The sequence below is a fragment of the Chelonoidis abingdonii genome, chromosome 9 (assembly GCF_003597395.2).
Source record: "Chelonoidis abingdonii isolate Lonesome George chromosome 9, CheloAbing_2.0, whole genome shotgun sequence".
NCBI lineage: Eukaryota > Metazoa > Chordata > Testudines > Testudinidae > Chelonoidis > Chelonoidis abingdonii.
In genome coordinates this window covers 67,754,301-67,772,059 of record NC_133777.1, presented here as the reverse complement: position 1 = coordinate 67,772,059, position 17,759 = coordinate 67,754,301, and the positions used below count along the sequence as shown (strand labels likewise).

At 40.6% G+C, this 17,759-nt stretch overlaps 1 protein-coding gene across 2 annotated transcripts in view; it reads left to right on the top strand.

Moving 5' to 3' along the window:
* The window catches only part of HOMER2 (homer scaffold protein 2), a 131,345-nt gene that overhangs the window by 81,905 nt on the left and 31,681 nt on the right, over window positions 1–17,759 (top strand). For both annotated transcript variants that reach the window (XM_032790628.2, XM_032790629.2), the window contains exons 3-4: window positions 6,012–6,143; window positions 14,620–14,712. In XM_032790628.2, the coding sequence (XP_032646519.1) occupies window positions 6,012–6,143; window positions 14,620–14,712 (225 nt within the window). The remainder of the gene's footprint in view (window positions 1–6,011; window positions 6,144–14,619; window positions 14,713–17,759) is intronic.

Sequence of the window (17,759 nt, the reverse complement as noted above, 5' to 3'; positions counted from 1 at the left end):
AGGCCTCATCTGGGGTATTGTGTCCAGTTTTGGGCCCACACTACAAGAACGATGTGGAAAAATTGAAGAGAGTCCAGCGGAGGGCAATAAAAATGATTAGGGGGCTGGAGCACATGACTTATGAGGAGAGGCTGAGGGAACTGGGATTATTTAATCTGCAGAAGAGAACGAGTGGGTATTTGATAGCTGTTTTCAGTTACCTGAAAGGAGGTTCCAAAGAGGATGGATCTAGACTGCTCTCAGTGGTAGCAGATGACAGAACAAGGAGTAATGGTCTTAAGTTGCAGTGGAGGAGGTTTATGTTGGATATTAGGAAAAACTTTTTCACTAGGAGGGTGGTGAAGCACTGGACTGGGTTACCTAGGGAGGTGGCGGAATCTCCTTCCTTTGAGGTTTTTATGGTCAGGCTTGACAAAGCCCTGTCTGAGATGATTTAGTTGGGGACTGGTCCTGCTTTGAGCAGGGGGTTGGACTAGATGACCTCTTGAGGTCCCTTCCAACCCTGTTATTCTATGATACGCTTAGTATAGATGACAGTAAAAAGCTTTTCTTTCTCTTACTACATATACAGATCTTAGTTTGTGTGATAAATGAGTTTATTATTCTTTAAAGTGCTTATTACATTACTTTCTTCTCTGCCCTCTTTCTAAGGAAAACTCTCTATCTCTGGTCTTGATCATATTTGATTAGATTATTCTGCCAAGAGCTGTATGACCATTGAACCTTCAATTCTGGATTAAAGGTCGAAAGATTATTCAAGTTTCTGGCACGGTCATAATTGCATCTTGTGCTTGTATTATATTAGTGCAGCCCAAATCCAAAATTATTACATGTGTCTGTTGGATTTGCTGGGTCGTCTTTTCTTACAGAATTAGAACAACAGATCCAGGAAGTTACAAATCGAAAACTCCTGTCAGATTATTCTGTCCGTTGCAGAATTTTTTTACTGAAGTGAATTTGCTTATCTAGTATATAATTTAGGTTTGAGACCCAAGCAACAATGTTTCCATCACTTCCCTTCAGAAACTATTTTACTGACTAATGGAGCTAACGGTCAGAAAGATTTTTCATGATATTCATCCTAAATTTCTCTTTTTAATGTGCACCTTTAATTCTTTCTTACAAGCTTTTGTCTCTGTTCTTTCTATTCTTAGTGTTTACAGTCTTCAAATATTTATAGGCTACAGAAACATAGAAATTAGAAGTGTTTTTCATCTCTAAATACTAAATGACAGGATTTTCCAGGGTTGTGGATTTTTTTTAACTTTTTAGCTTTTTGTTTAACTAAATGATACTGCAGCTGTTAGCTGCAATGTTTGGATTAAAGAGATTTTTCACTCTCTTCTCCTAACAAACCTGTTCAATGCAAAAAGAATAAAAAGAGTGATAGTTCAGGATTGTCTGTTGTTTGAAATTGTGTCCTATGATATATTTTATTGTACGATACCAAGTAATGTTGGAGCACTATTACATGACTGCTGCTCCTTTGTGAACCACATTAAAAACAAGCTGGCTATCTCGTGAGGTTATTTTAGTGAGCAACATCTTAAGTAAACACAATTTCCCTCCTGCACATAACATTCAAATTCCAGTTTCCACTTTTATTTCAAAACCCGATAAAATTAACTGTCTTTTTATCTCTATTAGAAAAACAAATTTAATAATGAATATAGAAAATGTTGGTCCCAGCTGTGCATTGCATGCTATTAGTGTAGTGGCTGAACAGTTTGGACACAACCACTCTTGCTCTAAGCAAACTAGTAATGCAGGGACACTGGGATGGAGCTGTTAGGAGTATTTGTGAATACATAATAAGGCCTTGTGCCTGCTTCCTCGTGTGTGTGTGTGTGTGTGTGTGTTTTAAGTATACTCCCTTCATATCCATAGCACACTAGATAGTTCATTACAGGTAATAGCATCTCTGCTTTCAAAAAAACAGATGGAAGAATGTTCAGATAATCGAGTGAACCTGTAGGCCGAGTATTCTTAGATGCTTTAACATAGCAATCTCTTCAAAAGTGGACTTTGCCTGATTGTTTTTCTATCAGAATCCTTCCCTGGTTTGTTCCTGACTAGATGGAGATTGGTAGGCAGAACAGGCAGGTAGTAAAATATTGTAGATATGGTTAAAATGGCCCTCTAAATTCTGTGAACCAATTTAGTGCCATCTCCAGTTTAATCTCTTACACCTTTTATTCTCTTACTTTCCTGTGCGCAAAAGGAAATCTTAGTTAAGTAATTGATTGGCAGACTAGGGTGTAATAGTTAGAGCCAGCTCCCTAGTAGTTTCTTAATTGCAGCTTATTATAAATAGATGACCTGTCAGTTTCTTGAAGATTTCTGATCGCTGTGCAACATTTTCTTCCATTTTGACTGCCAAAAAAGCGAACCTTTGCCATGTTTAACAGATAGCACCTAATGTTTTTCACTTCCTTTCCCAAGCAGGTGTTTTTACTTGTCTACAGCTCATACTGTCTTAGTCCCTTTATAGCATATTACACATTATCATACATGATACATCTAGCTTTGTAGTTCTAGGAAATGTAAATATTTATCGAAGGACCTTTTCAAAGTAGCTTTTTGAAATATTTTATTGCTCTTTCAGTTTCTGTGCAGTGAGTGGGGCCATTGTCTGTCAGTGGTGGCTGCCATTTTATTAATATTTTCCGGTGGGAGTCCAGTTTAAGATGCAGATTCAGATTCAAAAAATAGTTTTAATCACTTGAAAGCCTGGGAAATGTTGAGCCTTTCTAAATTCTGAAGTAAGTTCTATAACTGAAAAAACTTGATTTCATTTGCAGTTGGTTTAACCTCTTAGCATAAATATTTTATTTTTTTTAAAAAGTGCACCTCTACCTCGATATAACGTTGTCCTCGGGATCCAAAAAATCATAGTGTTATAGGTGAAACCGCATTATATCGAACTTGATTTGGTCCGCCGGAGCATGCAGCCCCACCCCACTGGAGCGCTGCTTTACAGCGTTATATCCAAATTCGTGTTATGTCGGGTGGCGTTACATTGGGGTAGAGGTGTATTTCCCATGAGTTTATAAATGGTGGTTTTCGTGGCTTTCAGATGGTCCTATTCAGTATCATCTCATTAAGATGTCATATTCCTGTTGCATTGACAATTAGTTATGTAGATCACTTAACTAAAATCTTCAGGGTTTTGTTTTTCTTTGCATTGAGATATAAAGGCTTGAATATCTCTCATTACACTTGGATTTTCTTTTGAATTGCAGCTTCTGTTTCCTTTGCTACTTCTGTGATAGAGAAGAGTAGATCTGGAATCTCTGTTTATATTTGGACCTCTGAGTCAGTCATTCAAAAAAATGTTGTGTGAAAGATCAGTTACATACTATGTATATCAGCCACTGCCGCTGCCATTCTGATTCTTTGAAAACAAAACAAAAAGCCTCAGAAGAGTAGCATCCCCCTTCCCCCGGTCTATTTTAGTACGTTTATCAAAACGCAGGAGAATATTGTCAAGGACATTTGTGTTTGGTTGCTATTTGGATCTGTATTGCGGTGCACTGATTTTTTTAAAATTAATTTTGTCACATATCGCATACCATGAAATAAGGTAATAAATATATCTATGCATATCACATAGCATTATGGTATGTATTCAGAAGAGGAAATAGTAGAAAGAGGGAAAGAGTAAAGCTGAATGGATTATAAGAAAAAAATAGCACTAATGGCAAGGTCATAAAACTTAAGAAAGTAGGGGAGGAGGAGGAATCATGTTGTGAATTGCATAAAACACTTTTTGCTCAATGTAAATTATAGTTTAGAAAAAAATTCTGCTTGAAATACATCGTAGATGGTGTTGCCAGGATACTTCCTGATCGTGTTAATTAAAGTGTCCTGCAGATATAGCTTAATTAGCGCATAATTTGCATATTAGACACAATGGTGCATGTTGCTAAAGAAAGCTCCTCTTCTACTAAAAGATCATGGTATATAGATACATTTTCAAGGGGGGAAAAGTCTTTAGACATAACTATATTTTCTTTTTGCATCCACATGATTAAGATCTGTGCTAATGAACTGATATATCTCTAAACCTGTGTAGTAAGATGGTATTTTATGCCAGCTCCAGTACATTCTTTACCAGATCCCTCTTTGAGGGCTGATTCTGATAGCTTTCCTCTTGTCCAATAGTGCCTTATTTCATGACATGCCCCATTGCTTACTGTGGTATTACTTGTGGAGTGAGGGACTAATAAAATGAGCAAGAGAGGCAGAATCTGTCTCTTGAAGATATGATTATCTACACTACTGATGCTACAGTTCAGAAATCTCCCAGATCACCTGGGACAGTCCCACAATTAAGCATGGCTGTGCTGCTCATTTGGGGCTCCCTTCTCTGGAGTTAACTCCCGCAGCACCTCTGGATCAGCTTGCCATGTCTGTCTGAAGTGACATAGTGGGGAGCAGAGCGCTGATAAGAAGGCAGTTCCTTGCTCTGCCTACCTGTGGAGAATGCTTTACTGATTGGCGTTCTGTGACCTACTTAGGGTGACCAGGTGTCCCGATTTTATAGCGACAGTCCCGATTTTTGGGTCGTTTTCTGATATAGGCTCCTATTACTCCCCACCCCTGGCCCGATTTTTCGCACTTGCTCTCTGGTCACCCTAGGCCTACTCTGCCCAGATGCTTCAGCAACGGGGTTCAGATGCTGCAGGAGTGGTTCCACCGCAGTGACAGAGGCAGCCAAGACAAAGAAGGAATGAGAGAAGAACCAGTGGGGCAGTGAGCATGCTTGCAGATGGAGGAAAAAAGAGTAAGGGAGTCATTGAGAAGAAGGGGACAAGGAAGGACAAGGAACAGGAGGGAAAACGGAAAGATGGTGAGAGAGAGAAGAGTTCAGAAATGGTGAGGAGGAGAAAAACAAGGTGGGAAAGGAGAGAGAAAAATGACAATCAAAATAGTGTGTGAGTGTGTGTGTGAGAGAGAGAAACAATCCCTACAAAGTGCATCCTTCCTATCTCTAGTGCCTGACTTTCCCCTGCCTAGCTCCTTGTGTGGTCATTTATACATGTGCTAAGTAGGTAAATGGCTACCCAAGGTGCTAAGCAGAGAATAATTAAGTTCCTAGTGCCTATGAAATGCTAAAAATGCAAGCGCTTCTGTGAGTTCCCAACAAAGACACTGCCCTTCATTGCAGAACTCTTGGCCTTGGATGCACCTGGCTCTCATGCAAGGTGTTGGAAACTGTTAATAGTGAATGTAGAAGTATTTTTGACTGGCGATTTATTGTAATGTTTACTGAAAGTTTTATGGGAGCATCTGATAAATACATTTATTTACAAATATAGCCATTTACAAAGAAGATGATAAAACAAAACAAAATATGGCAAAATAGGTGGGTCAAAAGATTTCCCTGGAAACTGGAAAATTGCAGAGAAAATCCAAAGAAAATGAAGTTAGCAAGAGAGGAGAACAGAAAAAAGACACTTCTGTCTGGAGTCTGTAACATTCCTATAGAAATTTCAGGGACTAATTTTATATTTTTTCCTTGTATGAATTTTTAGGTCCAAAGATTTTTCCTGTAACTCTCAGCATTGCCAGGCCAGCATTCAATCAGTATTTCAGCTCCTCAAAGGAAACATTTTCCTGATGCTCTGTGAACTCTCTTTTAATAGTAGTGGATTTGGATTCTCCCATCTACAGAAGAAAAACATTTTCACTTGTTTTCACCTTGCTAAAGTAATCTACCTCCTCTTTGATTACGACAGAATTCTAATGTCAATGAAATAGTGCAGGAGTAGTAATCTGTGGGACCACAGTGGCATTTTTTTTTTTAAATAAAAAGTTATTGAGCATCTGAATCAAGTGACAGTCAAGGTATTAAAATATTTCATAAGTAGGTAAAATCCTTCATGCCTACTGCAAACTCCAAATTTAGACTGGGAACCTGCTAATCTTTCTGAATAATGTTGTTGCTAGAATATGCATTTCAGATGTTGTTTCTGTATCTAATTATTTTTTAATTTTTTTTAAAACAGGTGATTATAAACAGCACAATCACACCTAATATGACCTTTACGAAAACATCACAGAAGTTTGGTCAGTGGGCAGACAGCAGAGCAAACACTGTGTTTGGTTTGGGTTTTTCCTCTGAACAGCAGCTAACAAAGGTAACTGGGCTCATTTTATTTTTGAAACAGCAGTTGTGGTTCTTGTGAATTAAGGAACGGCTGCACGGTCAGTACCAATCTGGTGGGAGTCTCACAAACTGAATTTCTCGGCAGCTCATTAACTATCTCTTCTCTACATGCAAGTTGTTAAACTCTTAACTATCCAGTGGTTGCTTATAGAGCCTCAGTGAAGGTTACAAAGTTCACTGAAACAAGGATACATTTTAATTTGATCCCTTATCCCACTTTATAAAAACAAAAGGCTATGAGATTTTGAAGCTTAATTTTTTAGATGTTCTCAAATACAGTGTAAGCAGTTTCTTGGCATCTCTTTTCCTAGACTGTGTGCTAATTTTATACAAAAACTACATTAAAAGAACATGAAGGATACAAAGTGAAACACTAAAATGTCAGAAAATGCCAAAATTAGGCTTCCTATACATACTTAGCTCTACATCGATGTTGCAGTGAAGTCTCTACCATTTTAGCAGTGACATCCAACTAACAGGCTTATCTAGAATCCAAAATTGCCTTTCTATGAAGTACACATGGTCTTGGATGTAGTGTAGCGGTGAACTGGCTTGGGTGTTGATGAGTGAATTTGACCCATAGTGGCTGGCCCTTTGATGTTAAGGGGACTTTACAAGTGACTATAAAGGAAAGTTCTTTATCTCAGCTGGTATAGGCTTGTGCTTTTGGAACAGAAGGCTGAGTGAGGATTGTAGTTCTAGCTCCCCTATGTCACTTATCTGCAGAACAGGGCTTGTTTACAATGAAGGCTTGTAAAATGTCCAGCCAACTCTGGTAATCAATAACTAGTAGTGTAAACAATACGTTCTTGCAGTGATTCAATTAATACTTTGCAAATGCAAGTCAAGCAACCAGAATGTTTGTTCGCACAATAAAAGAAGGTACTTATCTAACACATAGTTGATGTTTTAAGCATGCAACTCAGCCTTTATTGGTACCGTTTTATCAGTTAACCAAATATCGTGTCCTTGGGCATTCCAAACAGTCTCCATTAATCTCCCTCTGTCTTCCGCATGTTTTGGTCTGAGAAGTACTAGAGTTGAAATTTTAAAAGCTGCTTCTTGGGTCTGAAACAGCAAAGACTGACCATTGTAGGGAAAGGAAAAGCCTGTTGGATGTAACATGTTTACTTTTAGTCAATTGGGTGACTGAATTCTACATGAACTTATTTTTATTAGATTGGTCTTATTGAGTTCATGCATTTTCCACACCATTGCATTTTTTGCAAATATTTCACATTGGCAAAAATGTTCATGCAAAATTGTTTTTGCTCTTGGGGCGACTAGAAAAGTGTCCTGGTAACAATCTGGTTCTCCTGGAATGTTACAGGACTACAAAATGAAAAAATGAAAAAATATTACCTGCTTTAAAAAAAGGAGAACATATCTGTGGCAATGCTTGAGGAATCTTATGTCAAAACAGAAGAATCAATCTTAAAAGGAATGTGTACCATGGAATATCTTTCAGCTCCCATAAGAGAAGGGTGTGTGTATTAAGTAGAATGGGAATGTAAAAGGATTAAAACCTATCTAGAAGGCAGATGGGGTTGTTGTTGGATGTGCGGAGGGCAAACATGTAACAATTATGCACCAAGTGAGGAATATACCTTACTTTGGAAATAATTGTGGAGTGATTGCAATGGTCCAGAATTCAAAGGTAATAGTGGTAGGTGACTTCAATAGCTGTCTGACCACAATGTGGGATAAACTACCAACGAGACCAGGTCCAGCTAAAGAGGCTCAAATGCTGGATCTAGGATATAAAGGACGGGACACAATGGAAATTTGGACTTGGCTTTTTTTCTCTGAAACTGCCAAAACCAGATACTAGAATATATTTAATTTTAATATCGAAAGGTTTCCAACATGAAACCTTAATATTAGAATGGAGTATCTCTGACCCTGTTCCTGTTTTCATGAAAATAAAGTCCAGTTCAGGATTAAGAAAAGCTGGAGATTTAGTAATATAGTGTTAAAAGACACAGACTTTGTGAGTGAAATTGAAAACCACATTAATAATTATATTAAGGACAATAGCTCACAGGATATACCTGGGGAACTAGATGGGAAGCCTTTAAAGCAGTGATAAGGAGACATACTATCTCATGCCATAGGTATAGGGGAAAAAAGACATTGGCAAAACTGGGAAGAGTTAGAGGAAGAAATTTTGCAGGAGCCATGTGTCTAACAGTGTAGACTTAGAGAAATTAAGAATGTGAAAATAGCTTTAGAAGGACTGACAACAATTTAAAAAAAAAAAAAGGACTCTACGAATTGGGGAACAAGTCAGACATATTACGCGCCAGACTGCTCTCTAACAGATGTCTCACAGCAGCTGTCTGGTACTTTAAGGACAAAAATGGGGTACTCCAAAGCAAGCAAGTAAGCAAAGTACTAGTGTTATATTTCCAAGAGAGAGACACTAGCAGTTATATAAAGTGGAAGATGTGGGAGGAAACATACTGCAAGATGTTAAAATGCCCATTCTCCCCTGCATGTACACTTTTTTGCATGTGGACCTTGTCATAAAGGGGTGACAGGAGAGCACTGATAAGAAACTGTTTATTTCTTGGTCCCAATCTCCTGACAGTAGGCCACAGTTACAAAAGTTTTTAATAAACCTGTCACATGATGGGGATCAGTGTCTAGGGTTGCCAGGCGTCCAGTTTTTGACCAGAATGCCCAGTTGAACAGGGACCCTGGCGGCTCTGGTCAGTAATACTGATTGGGCCACTAAAAGACCAGTTGGCGGTGCAGCAGGGCTAAAGCAGGCTCCCTGCCTGTCTTGGCTCCGCATGGCTCCCGGAAGCAGCTAGCCTGTCTGGCTCCTAGCCACAGGTGTGGCCAGGAGGCTCTGAGCACTGCCTCTGCCCTGAGCGCCAGCTCCGCAGCTCACATTGGCTGGGAATCAGGGCCAAAGGTAGCTGCGGAGGTGGCACCTGCGGGCAAGGGACGCGCACATAGCCCCCAGCTCCTCTGTCTAGGAGCTGGTCAAGCCAGCTGCTTCCGGGAGCAGCCTGAGGTTAGCACTGCCCAGCTGGAGCCTGCACCCTGAACCCTCTCCTGCACCCCAGCCCCCTGACCTAGACCTCAGCTCCCTCTAGCATGCCAGAGCTTGCTCCTCCTCCTGCACCCTGAACCCCTAATTTCTGGCCCCACCCCAAAGCCTGCACTCGCACCCAAAGCCCTCATCCCCTCCTGCACCTCAGCCTCCTGCCCCTGCCCAGTGAAAGTGAGTGAGAGTGAGCGAGCGACGTGTGTGTGTGTGTGGAGTGAACAGGGGCAGGGCCTCTGGGCAGGGGGCAGGGCAAGAGTTCAGTTTTATATAATTAAAAGTTGGCAACCCTATCAGTGGCCACCGACTTAAGTTAGCTGTCATAAAACAGAATCATTGTTCTCTGCTTTTGTTTAGCCATCTTTTGTTCCTTCTGCAGGGCCGGCTCCATGCACCAGCTGAGCAAGCAGGTGCTTGGGGTGGCCAAGGGGAAGGGGCGGCACATTGGGCTCTTTGCCAGCAATTCAGCGGCAGGTCCCTCAGTCCCTCTCGGAGGGAAGGACCTGCCACCAAATTTCTGCCAAAGAAGAAAGTGGAGTGGTGGAGCAGCCACCGATTGCGATCGCAACTTCCTTTTTTTTTTCCACTTGGGGTTGCAAAAACCCTGGAGCTAGCTCTATCCTTCTGTGAGACAGGTTTCCAGGCATGGATTATGTCATATGAGCTTGGGGTGGATAGTGTAACTGTTGCTTTGGTGTAAGTTGCCAGCTACTTTGTTTGGAATCTGATATTCTTGCCATCTGCATAACTTTGTTCTTATTGTAGGGCTGCTTCAATTCCTGTTTCCTGACATACAGCTGTCTTGTAACTACTTCGGGGTTAATTGTTTGCCTAAGCAGCTTACTGGCAATAGGTGTTTGCCTTCAGCCTGGTAGTTTCTAAGCTAGTGATCTTCATAAAGAACTATAGTGAGGTGTGTTGTGATATTTTAGCAATGGCTTTCTTCTGCCCACCAGAGCTTTTTTAATTGAATTCTTTGCTGTTTCTCCTAACTTCTCTGCGAATCCATTTGATGATAGAGATGTGACATGGCGTTCCTGAACTGGTATAGCAAAGAGAATCGCCAGAATGAGCCACTCATTAATTGTGGGCCATTATCTTAACTCATTCACAAAACATAAATGGCAAATTTCATGCAGCCTAGTTTCCAAGAGTTTCCTGCAAAATGAGCTGGCAATTAAATATAAATGAGACTGGTTGGGGGATCCGGGGGGGGGCATCTGCTTTATAGCTCTGGCACTGGCGCAACTTGTACTTAGGAGGAATAAAACATAACACCAGAAATATAAAACCTAAACATGTAAAACGTAACATCTACGAAAATACATATTTCTGTGGATGACTATCTGCAGATTCAAGTGACTTTCAAATAATTCATATTATGAGACACCATTTAGCATGTTCAATTCCCCATTAAATATCAGCAGGGGAGATTCATAACCAACTATAGCATTTGTATGCTACTCCTGCCCAAGACCAAAAACACTTGTCAAGATTTGGTAGCAACAAATCCTTCCTTTTAATGCAGCCTGTGCCCACAGTTTGCCGGAGTGCTGTGAGATGTCGTGTATAATTCATTACTGGCTGTAGAAGCTGGGGCTGGCTCTGAAATGTACTTTCAAACCTGCAGCAATGATTACCTTCTACCTCCTCCCCTTTCTCTCTTCCTTTGCTAATTTAGGATAGGTTTGTCAGCCCAAAAGAGTTCATTTGAAATAGCTACAGCAGTGGCAGTAGGGGAAAAGAAGAGTGTAGATGAGGAATGAGGCAACTTTTTGAAAGATTTTAAATAACTAAACATTGTCTCCACCCTCTAGAAAATCTCACTCACTACTTACATTTCTTTGTTTAAAATATATTTAGTAGGATCTTGCTAAGCTTACAATTAAACATTTTAATTACAAAGTACACATTAAAAGCAACCAGCTGTTATGCTGGTTTAATGACTGTCCAGATCACAGAAGTGACACACAGGTTTTAATACCAATGGGCAGTGGTCAGGGGGCATAATATATTAACAATTCTCAGAAAATAGGATCCCTGTGATTCTGCAGCCGACAATGGACTGGGTATACATGTGTTACCAATGCCACAGAAGTTCCACGGACGCTCTGTAACCTCCCTCAGAAATGTCTTGTCTGTTGCTGATGTAGCAGTTGGCACTGGAAATGGTGCAGAAGTTTAGTCTGCCACTACAATGGCTACATAGTTAGAAGAACAGTCAGGTGTAAGTCTTTCATTTCTCACAAGGGCTAAGTGCACCTATCAAACAGTGAAAAGCAGAGATTGTTTAGTGGAATCCAACAGGTATAAATTAGGCAGAAAAAATACATTTCTAAAGAGGAAACAGCAAAACTGTTTATGCACTGAATGCTAACAAATGCGTAAAGTAACAAACTGAACAAATAGAGAATATTTTTCATTATAATTTCAGTTACAATAACCTTTAACTCTAGCCACAATAGTGGGTAAAAATAATTCAGAAATGTGACTGTTTTTAAAGTGAAGATGTCCCTTTAAGTTGGCGGACAATTCCTTTGTTGGTCTTTGCTGTAGAAGCACATTTATTTAAATAAAATTTATTAGTAAACTTTAGCCTTGGCTAAAAATCACACAACTAGACTGAGATCATTGTTGATTATATTTTAAAGAATGGGGAGAGGGTGTTTCATATATTCACATATGTTTTGATATGAAACTATGGAAAATGTTCTCTTCACAGCACACATTTTTCAGAGTGGTCATCTGTGTCCCTTATGAGGATAATTTCAGACATCAATTTTGAAAGATTACTTTTTTCCAGTTTTTCATCTCTTTCTAGTTCACTTAGACTCATAGGAATTTTGATACAGATTTATTGTAAGAGAGTGACTCAATACAACAATATTAACTGTATGCTGACTTAAAGATACCCAAGTCTGGAGTTTATTTTTGACACAATGTGCTAGAAATAATCTTGTTATAGATGTTTTGGTCCAACAGCTGCAACATAAAATGTATTTTACCTAGAAAGGTCAGGGTTTCATGACTCAAGGAGAAAACATAGTGCAGTTGTATTCAGTGAGTTTTATAGGTCTACACATATAGTTGAATCATATATATATACTATCTGTATGTTCCGTCAAATAGTAAACTCTTTTCATATGCAACTTCACCTGAACGTGGCTGGACTCTGTAGTTCAGTATTTTCATATGTACCTTCACAGATCATATTCACAACTCTTTCTATATTATGTCTGAAATTCCCCTTGGCTTTAAGCACATGCGTGCCCATCCAATGGAATCCTATGATGACATACGTTTAATGGTAATTTGCACTCACTCTGTGTATGTGTTTTATATAATATGTTAACTACTGATGCAGTTTTTTCTAGGCTTGCATAAGAGCTGAATTATGGTAATTGATAAAACTAATGATCTTCCAGTGTTCTAGCAGCAATCTCCGTGTGTGTATATAAATAAATAAAATAGAATGTGTATATGTAATGTAATGTTGTTCAGGATAGTCTAGTATCTTGTCTCTGACAATGGACACTACCAGAGAAAGGTGTAAGAACCCCACAGTAAACATGTCAGCTGCTGAAGCATATATCAAATCCCTGTGTGGTCTTAAACAAGTTATCTCTCTCTCTGCTTCAGCTACCATCCTTGTAAATTTGTGGTGACAATACTTACCCACCTGATAGAGTTGTCATGTGACTGAATTCATGAATGTGTGCAAGAACTTTGAGATCTTTGGATGAAATGTGTGATAAAAGTGCTGAATGTTAACCATTGTAATGCCTTTGGATAGATTGATATAATTTTGAAAAGTTGAATCATGTGGTTTTATTGGGGGTGTAGTCTGTTGCCATATTTGTGCCTCTTTTAACCTTCTTCCTGAGGGGTACTTTTTGTTTTGACACGGCTTTTTAGGGATTTCACTGTTGTACTTCACAGATGACTGAGTTTTCCCTTTGGTACTCCCTCTTTGTAATCCCTCTCAGTCCATCCCTCCCCTCCTTTAAACATCTTTCTTTTCAAGATATATTTTTATTGTGACAACCCTTTTCCTCCCTGCTAACACTTCCCGTGTCCCTTTCTCGCATATAGTTTCCCTTCTGTTCCTAGATTTTAGTGTAAGTGTAGTTTTTATCACATTTGAATGTTTGTTGTGTTTTAGTTATTTATAGTTGTTTTCCATTATATATATTCTCAGCCATCGTTCTGCCATGCCCAGTTATTTCAGTGGAGAGGTGCTTAATAAATTGATCTATTCAGATGATTTTAAAAAAATCAATATTGGAAGGAGGGAGAATGAGCTACACTGAAGTAATAAAATATGGCTTCTATATCTTGGATGCTATTTAGGTAGGGGAATATACCTGTCTGGAAGGAAATATGGCTGACCGTTGAGCAGGTTTCATGTTGTCTTCCCTTTCCAATATTAGAAATTTCTCCATAATAAATTCATGTAAGTTTGAACTGCCTTTGGTAGAAGTGAGAGACACAGTCAAAGTGTTACAGACACCCTCCCTCATACTGAATACTTTTTATTTAAATGCCTCCCTTCCGCACCTCTTGCAACTGTGTTTTTTGGGGCAGGACCCACAAAATTAAGTGATTGGGGTTTGCATATAAGACCAAAAGAGCAGAATGAGGCCTTTTATTTATAAGGCTTTAGGATGGGCCTTTCAAAAGCACCAAGGTAATTCAGAAGAACAAAGCCTACTGGAACTTGGTTTTGAAAATCCCATCTTTAGATTTAACTATAGAACCTTTACTGCATTTTTCCCTGAGGATTTGAATTAAGATGTTATGTGAACAGAAACATCCAAACCTTTTATGTCTTCAAACATTGTCTAATATCTTTATTTTTATCAGCCAAAAGATAATGAGACTTTTAAGAGAGAGGCCATTTGCTCCCACATTCGCAGGGGTTACCTTAATTTCACCTTCCTGTTCCTTTATGACACCCTGTCCTCAATCCCCCAAATGTGTCTCAAGCTCATTTATATTCTTTCCTTCAATTGCCTTTCCCTTCAGAACAAAAGACATTTGATAACCCTTAATCTAAACCTACATCTTTTATCCTTAAACTTTAATAGACGATGAACATTTAAAAAAAAACACGTTCGCTTTTCCCCCCAGACTTTTATTAGTAATTTCTAAAGCAACTATGGAGATATTGCCCTGTTTTCAAAACAGTGATTGCCATCCCTTGTAAGGGAATCTGTTTCTAATTCAAATCAAGCACACACTTAATGTTTCATATCTAAAATTTAAAAATTCCCATAAGTGATTGTATGGTCATGGGGTTTTGTGGACTACAAAGAAACCATATAAAGATACTATTCTGAACAATTAATGTGTCCTAAATGATTTTAATAAATATCCTTCATGTATTTGGCAGTTTGCAGAGAAATTCCAGGATATAAAAGAAGCTGCCAAACTAGCAAGAGACAGATCTCAAGAGAAAATTGAGACCTCAAGCAATCATTCCCAAGTAAGTCACTTTTCTGTAATGTTATATAGACACGCACATGGAGGAAAAATGATTTGAGACTAGATTCAACAGTGGAATATACCTACTTCTGGCAGCTAGTTTAAAGTGTCAGCAAAGAAGATGGTTAAATATCATTGTTAACTACTGGTCTTTAACATTGCTGGAGGAATTCTTTTTCTTGTGTGCACTCTCTCCTTCTCTTTCTCATTTAAATATAATAGTCTTTTCAGGAAGTTACTGAGTTATAATAATTTTTAAAAATAATAAGGTCATCTATATATTCTTTGATATAGTTCTTCATTGTGGTGGTCACTGAGGACCTTGCCTCACTGCAGTATTTCAGCAGTAAATAAATGGAATCTGTTGTAACACTTGCTTGTGCCAGTTGCCCAACCCATTTTTGTGTGTGGTTGGGACTGTGTTAGGGATAAGTTTGTACAATGTCATGTAGCTAACGTAGTTTGAATTCTCATGTATTTCATTATCCAAGTGATTCATAGATTTTGGGTGACTATAGTTTGTCTACAGCTAAGGCTTTGCCATCCCTTAACTCGTGGTGATTGGTGGAAAGGAAGTTTATAATGTATGTCCATAGGGTACACCTGTCGGGGACAAGTTTCAGAGTGGTAGTTGTGTTAGTCTGTATCAGCAAAAAGAACGAGGAGTACTTGTGGCACCTTAGAGACTAACAAATTTATTTGAGCATAAGTTTTCATGGGCTAAAACCCACTTCATCGGATGAATGCAGTGGAAAATACTGTAGGAAGATATATATACAAAGAGAACATGAAAAAAATGGGTGTTGCCATACCTACTATAATGAGAAAAATCAGTTAAGGTGGGCTATTATCAGCAGGAGAAAAAAATCTTTTGTAGTGATGATCAAGATGGCTCATTTCAAACAGTTGACAAGAAAGTGTGAATAACAGTAGGGGGGAAATTAGCATGGGGTAATAGTTTTTAGTTTGTGTAATGACTCATCCACTCCCAGTCTTTGTTCAAGCCTAATTTAATGGTGTTCAGTTTGCAAATTAATTCCAGTTCCACAGTTTCTCATTGGAGTCTGTTCTTGAAGTTTTTTGTTGAAGAATTGTGACTTTAGGTCTATATGTCAATTTACAAACTGGACACCATTAAATTAAACTTGAATAAAGAATAGGAGTGGATGGGTCATTACACAAACTAAAAACTATTTCCCCATGCTAATTTTCCCCCCTACTGTTACTCACACCTTCTTGTAGAGGTGAAAGTAAGCCAGTATGCCCCTGTACGGCATATCAGCAAGAGCCAGTGCACTGTACCAAGGCGGCCTGGCTTCCCCAGACAGCAATTTAAAGGGCCTGGGCTCCCAGCGGCAGCTGGAGCCCCAGTCCCTTTAAATTGCTGCCATAGCCCTGCTGCTGGAGCCCTGGGGTAGTGGCATCGGGGCTCCCAGGGTTATTTAAAGGGCTGTGGATCCTGCTGCCTCTACTGCCCTGGGCCCTTTAAATAGCCTCGGGAGCCCCACCGCCACTACCCCAGGGCTCTGGGGGTTATTTAATGGCCCAGTAGAAGCAGGGGAGTCCTGGGCCATTTAACTAGCCCCCAGAGCCCTGGAGTAGCGGTGGGGCTCCGGCCACTATTTAAAGGGCCCGAGGCTCCCACTGCCTCTGCGGTCCCGGCCCTTTAAACTGCTGCTGGAGCTCCCAGCTGCTGCTGCTACCCCAGAGCTCCGGCAGGCTCTGGCTATTTAAAGGGCCCGGGGCAGTAGAGGCAGGGGAGCCCTGGGCTCTTTGAATAGCCCCCAGAGCCCTGCTGCCAGAGCCATGGGGAAGCAGCAGCAGCCAGGGGCTCCGGCAGTGGTTTAAAGGGCCAGGGCCGTAGCAGCAGCTGAGCCCTGGGCCCTTTAAACTGCTGCCGGAGCCCCCAGCTGCTGCTGGTACCCTGGCGGGGGAAGGGGAAGGCACTTACTGGTACAGGGCAATCTGGGGCTGGCTCTGACCACTCCATCCCCGCCCCTTCTGCCCAAGGCCCTGCCCCTTCCAGGGGCCAGAGCCAGCCCCACCCCAACCCCATACCAATAAGTCCCTATTTCTACTTTCACTCCTGCCTTCTTGACATCTATTTGAAATGGGCCATCCTGATTATCACGATAAAAGGTTTTTTTCTCCTGCTGATAATAGCCCACCTTAATTGATTTGTCTCGTTAGAGTTAGTATGGCAACACCCATCTTTTCATTTTGTTGTGTGTGGTGTATATAATATATATAATCAGTTCCAGGTTCTTTGTCTCGTCATGAATGGTTTGTTCAGTAGCCCACTTATCGTCAGATTGTCCTGGTTCCTCAACATCTGGCGCGGACCTGTTAATCCGGGCGATGTCCGAGCGGCATGACTCTTCTAGCTCGTGTTACTCTCATATTTGAGTAGGCAGGTGAAGCGTTAGGGGTCTTTGCCCAAGGACCACTGGAAAGTTGGGTACCAACCGGGATTTGAACCCAGTCTCTCGTATCAAAGGGCGGTCTCCGTATCAAAGGCGGCGCTCTTAACCACTACGCTATCAGTCGCATGTATCCACCACATTGAAACCATGATGAGGAGGCAAGGAAGACAGCAACATCCAAGTATCACCAAGGATAAGACAGGTCCTGAAGAGCCAGCTCAGTGGGAAGAACAAGATCCACGCCATCAACAGATACGCCCTCCGGTCATCAGAATACCCTGCCGGTATAGTGAGCTGGCCAAAGGAGGACATGGAGGCTGCCGATGTGACCCGGAAGCTTCTCACAATGCACGGAGTTTCCACCCCAAGTCCAATACCCAGAGACTGTATACCAGCCGGAAGAAGGCGGCGGGGCTTGGTGCGCGTCAAAGCCACTGTCCTGGATGAAACCCGGAACATCCAGGAGTACACAGTAAGATGGCCCCAAAGATGAGCTACTGAGAGAATGCCTGAGGCAGCAGCAGACATGGGAGGAAGACCAAGCAGAAGAAGTGCCATGGCAAGACAAGACCTGCATGGGATGTACCATCGGACAGATAGCTGAGGTGGCTGACATTGGGAAATC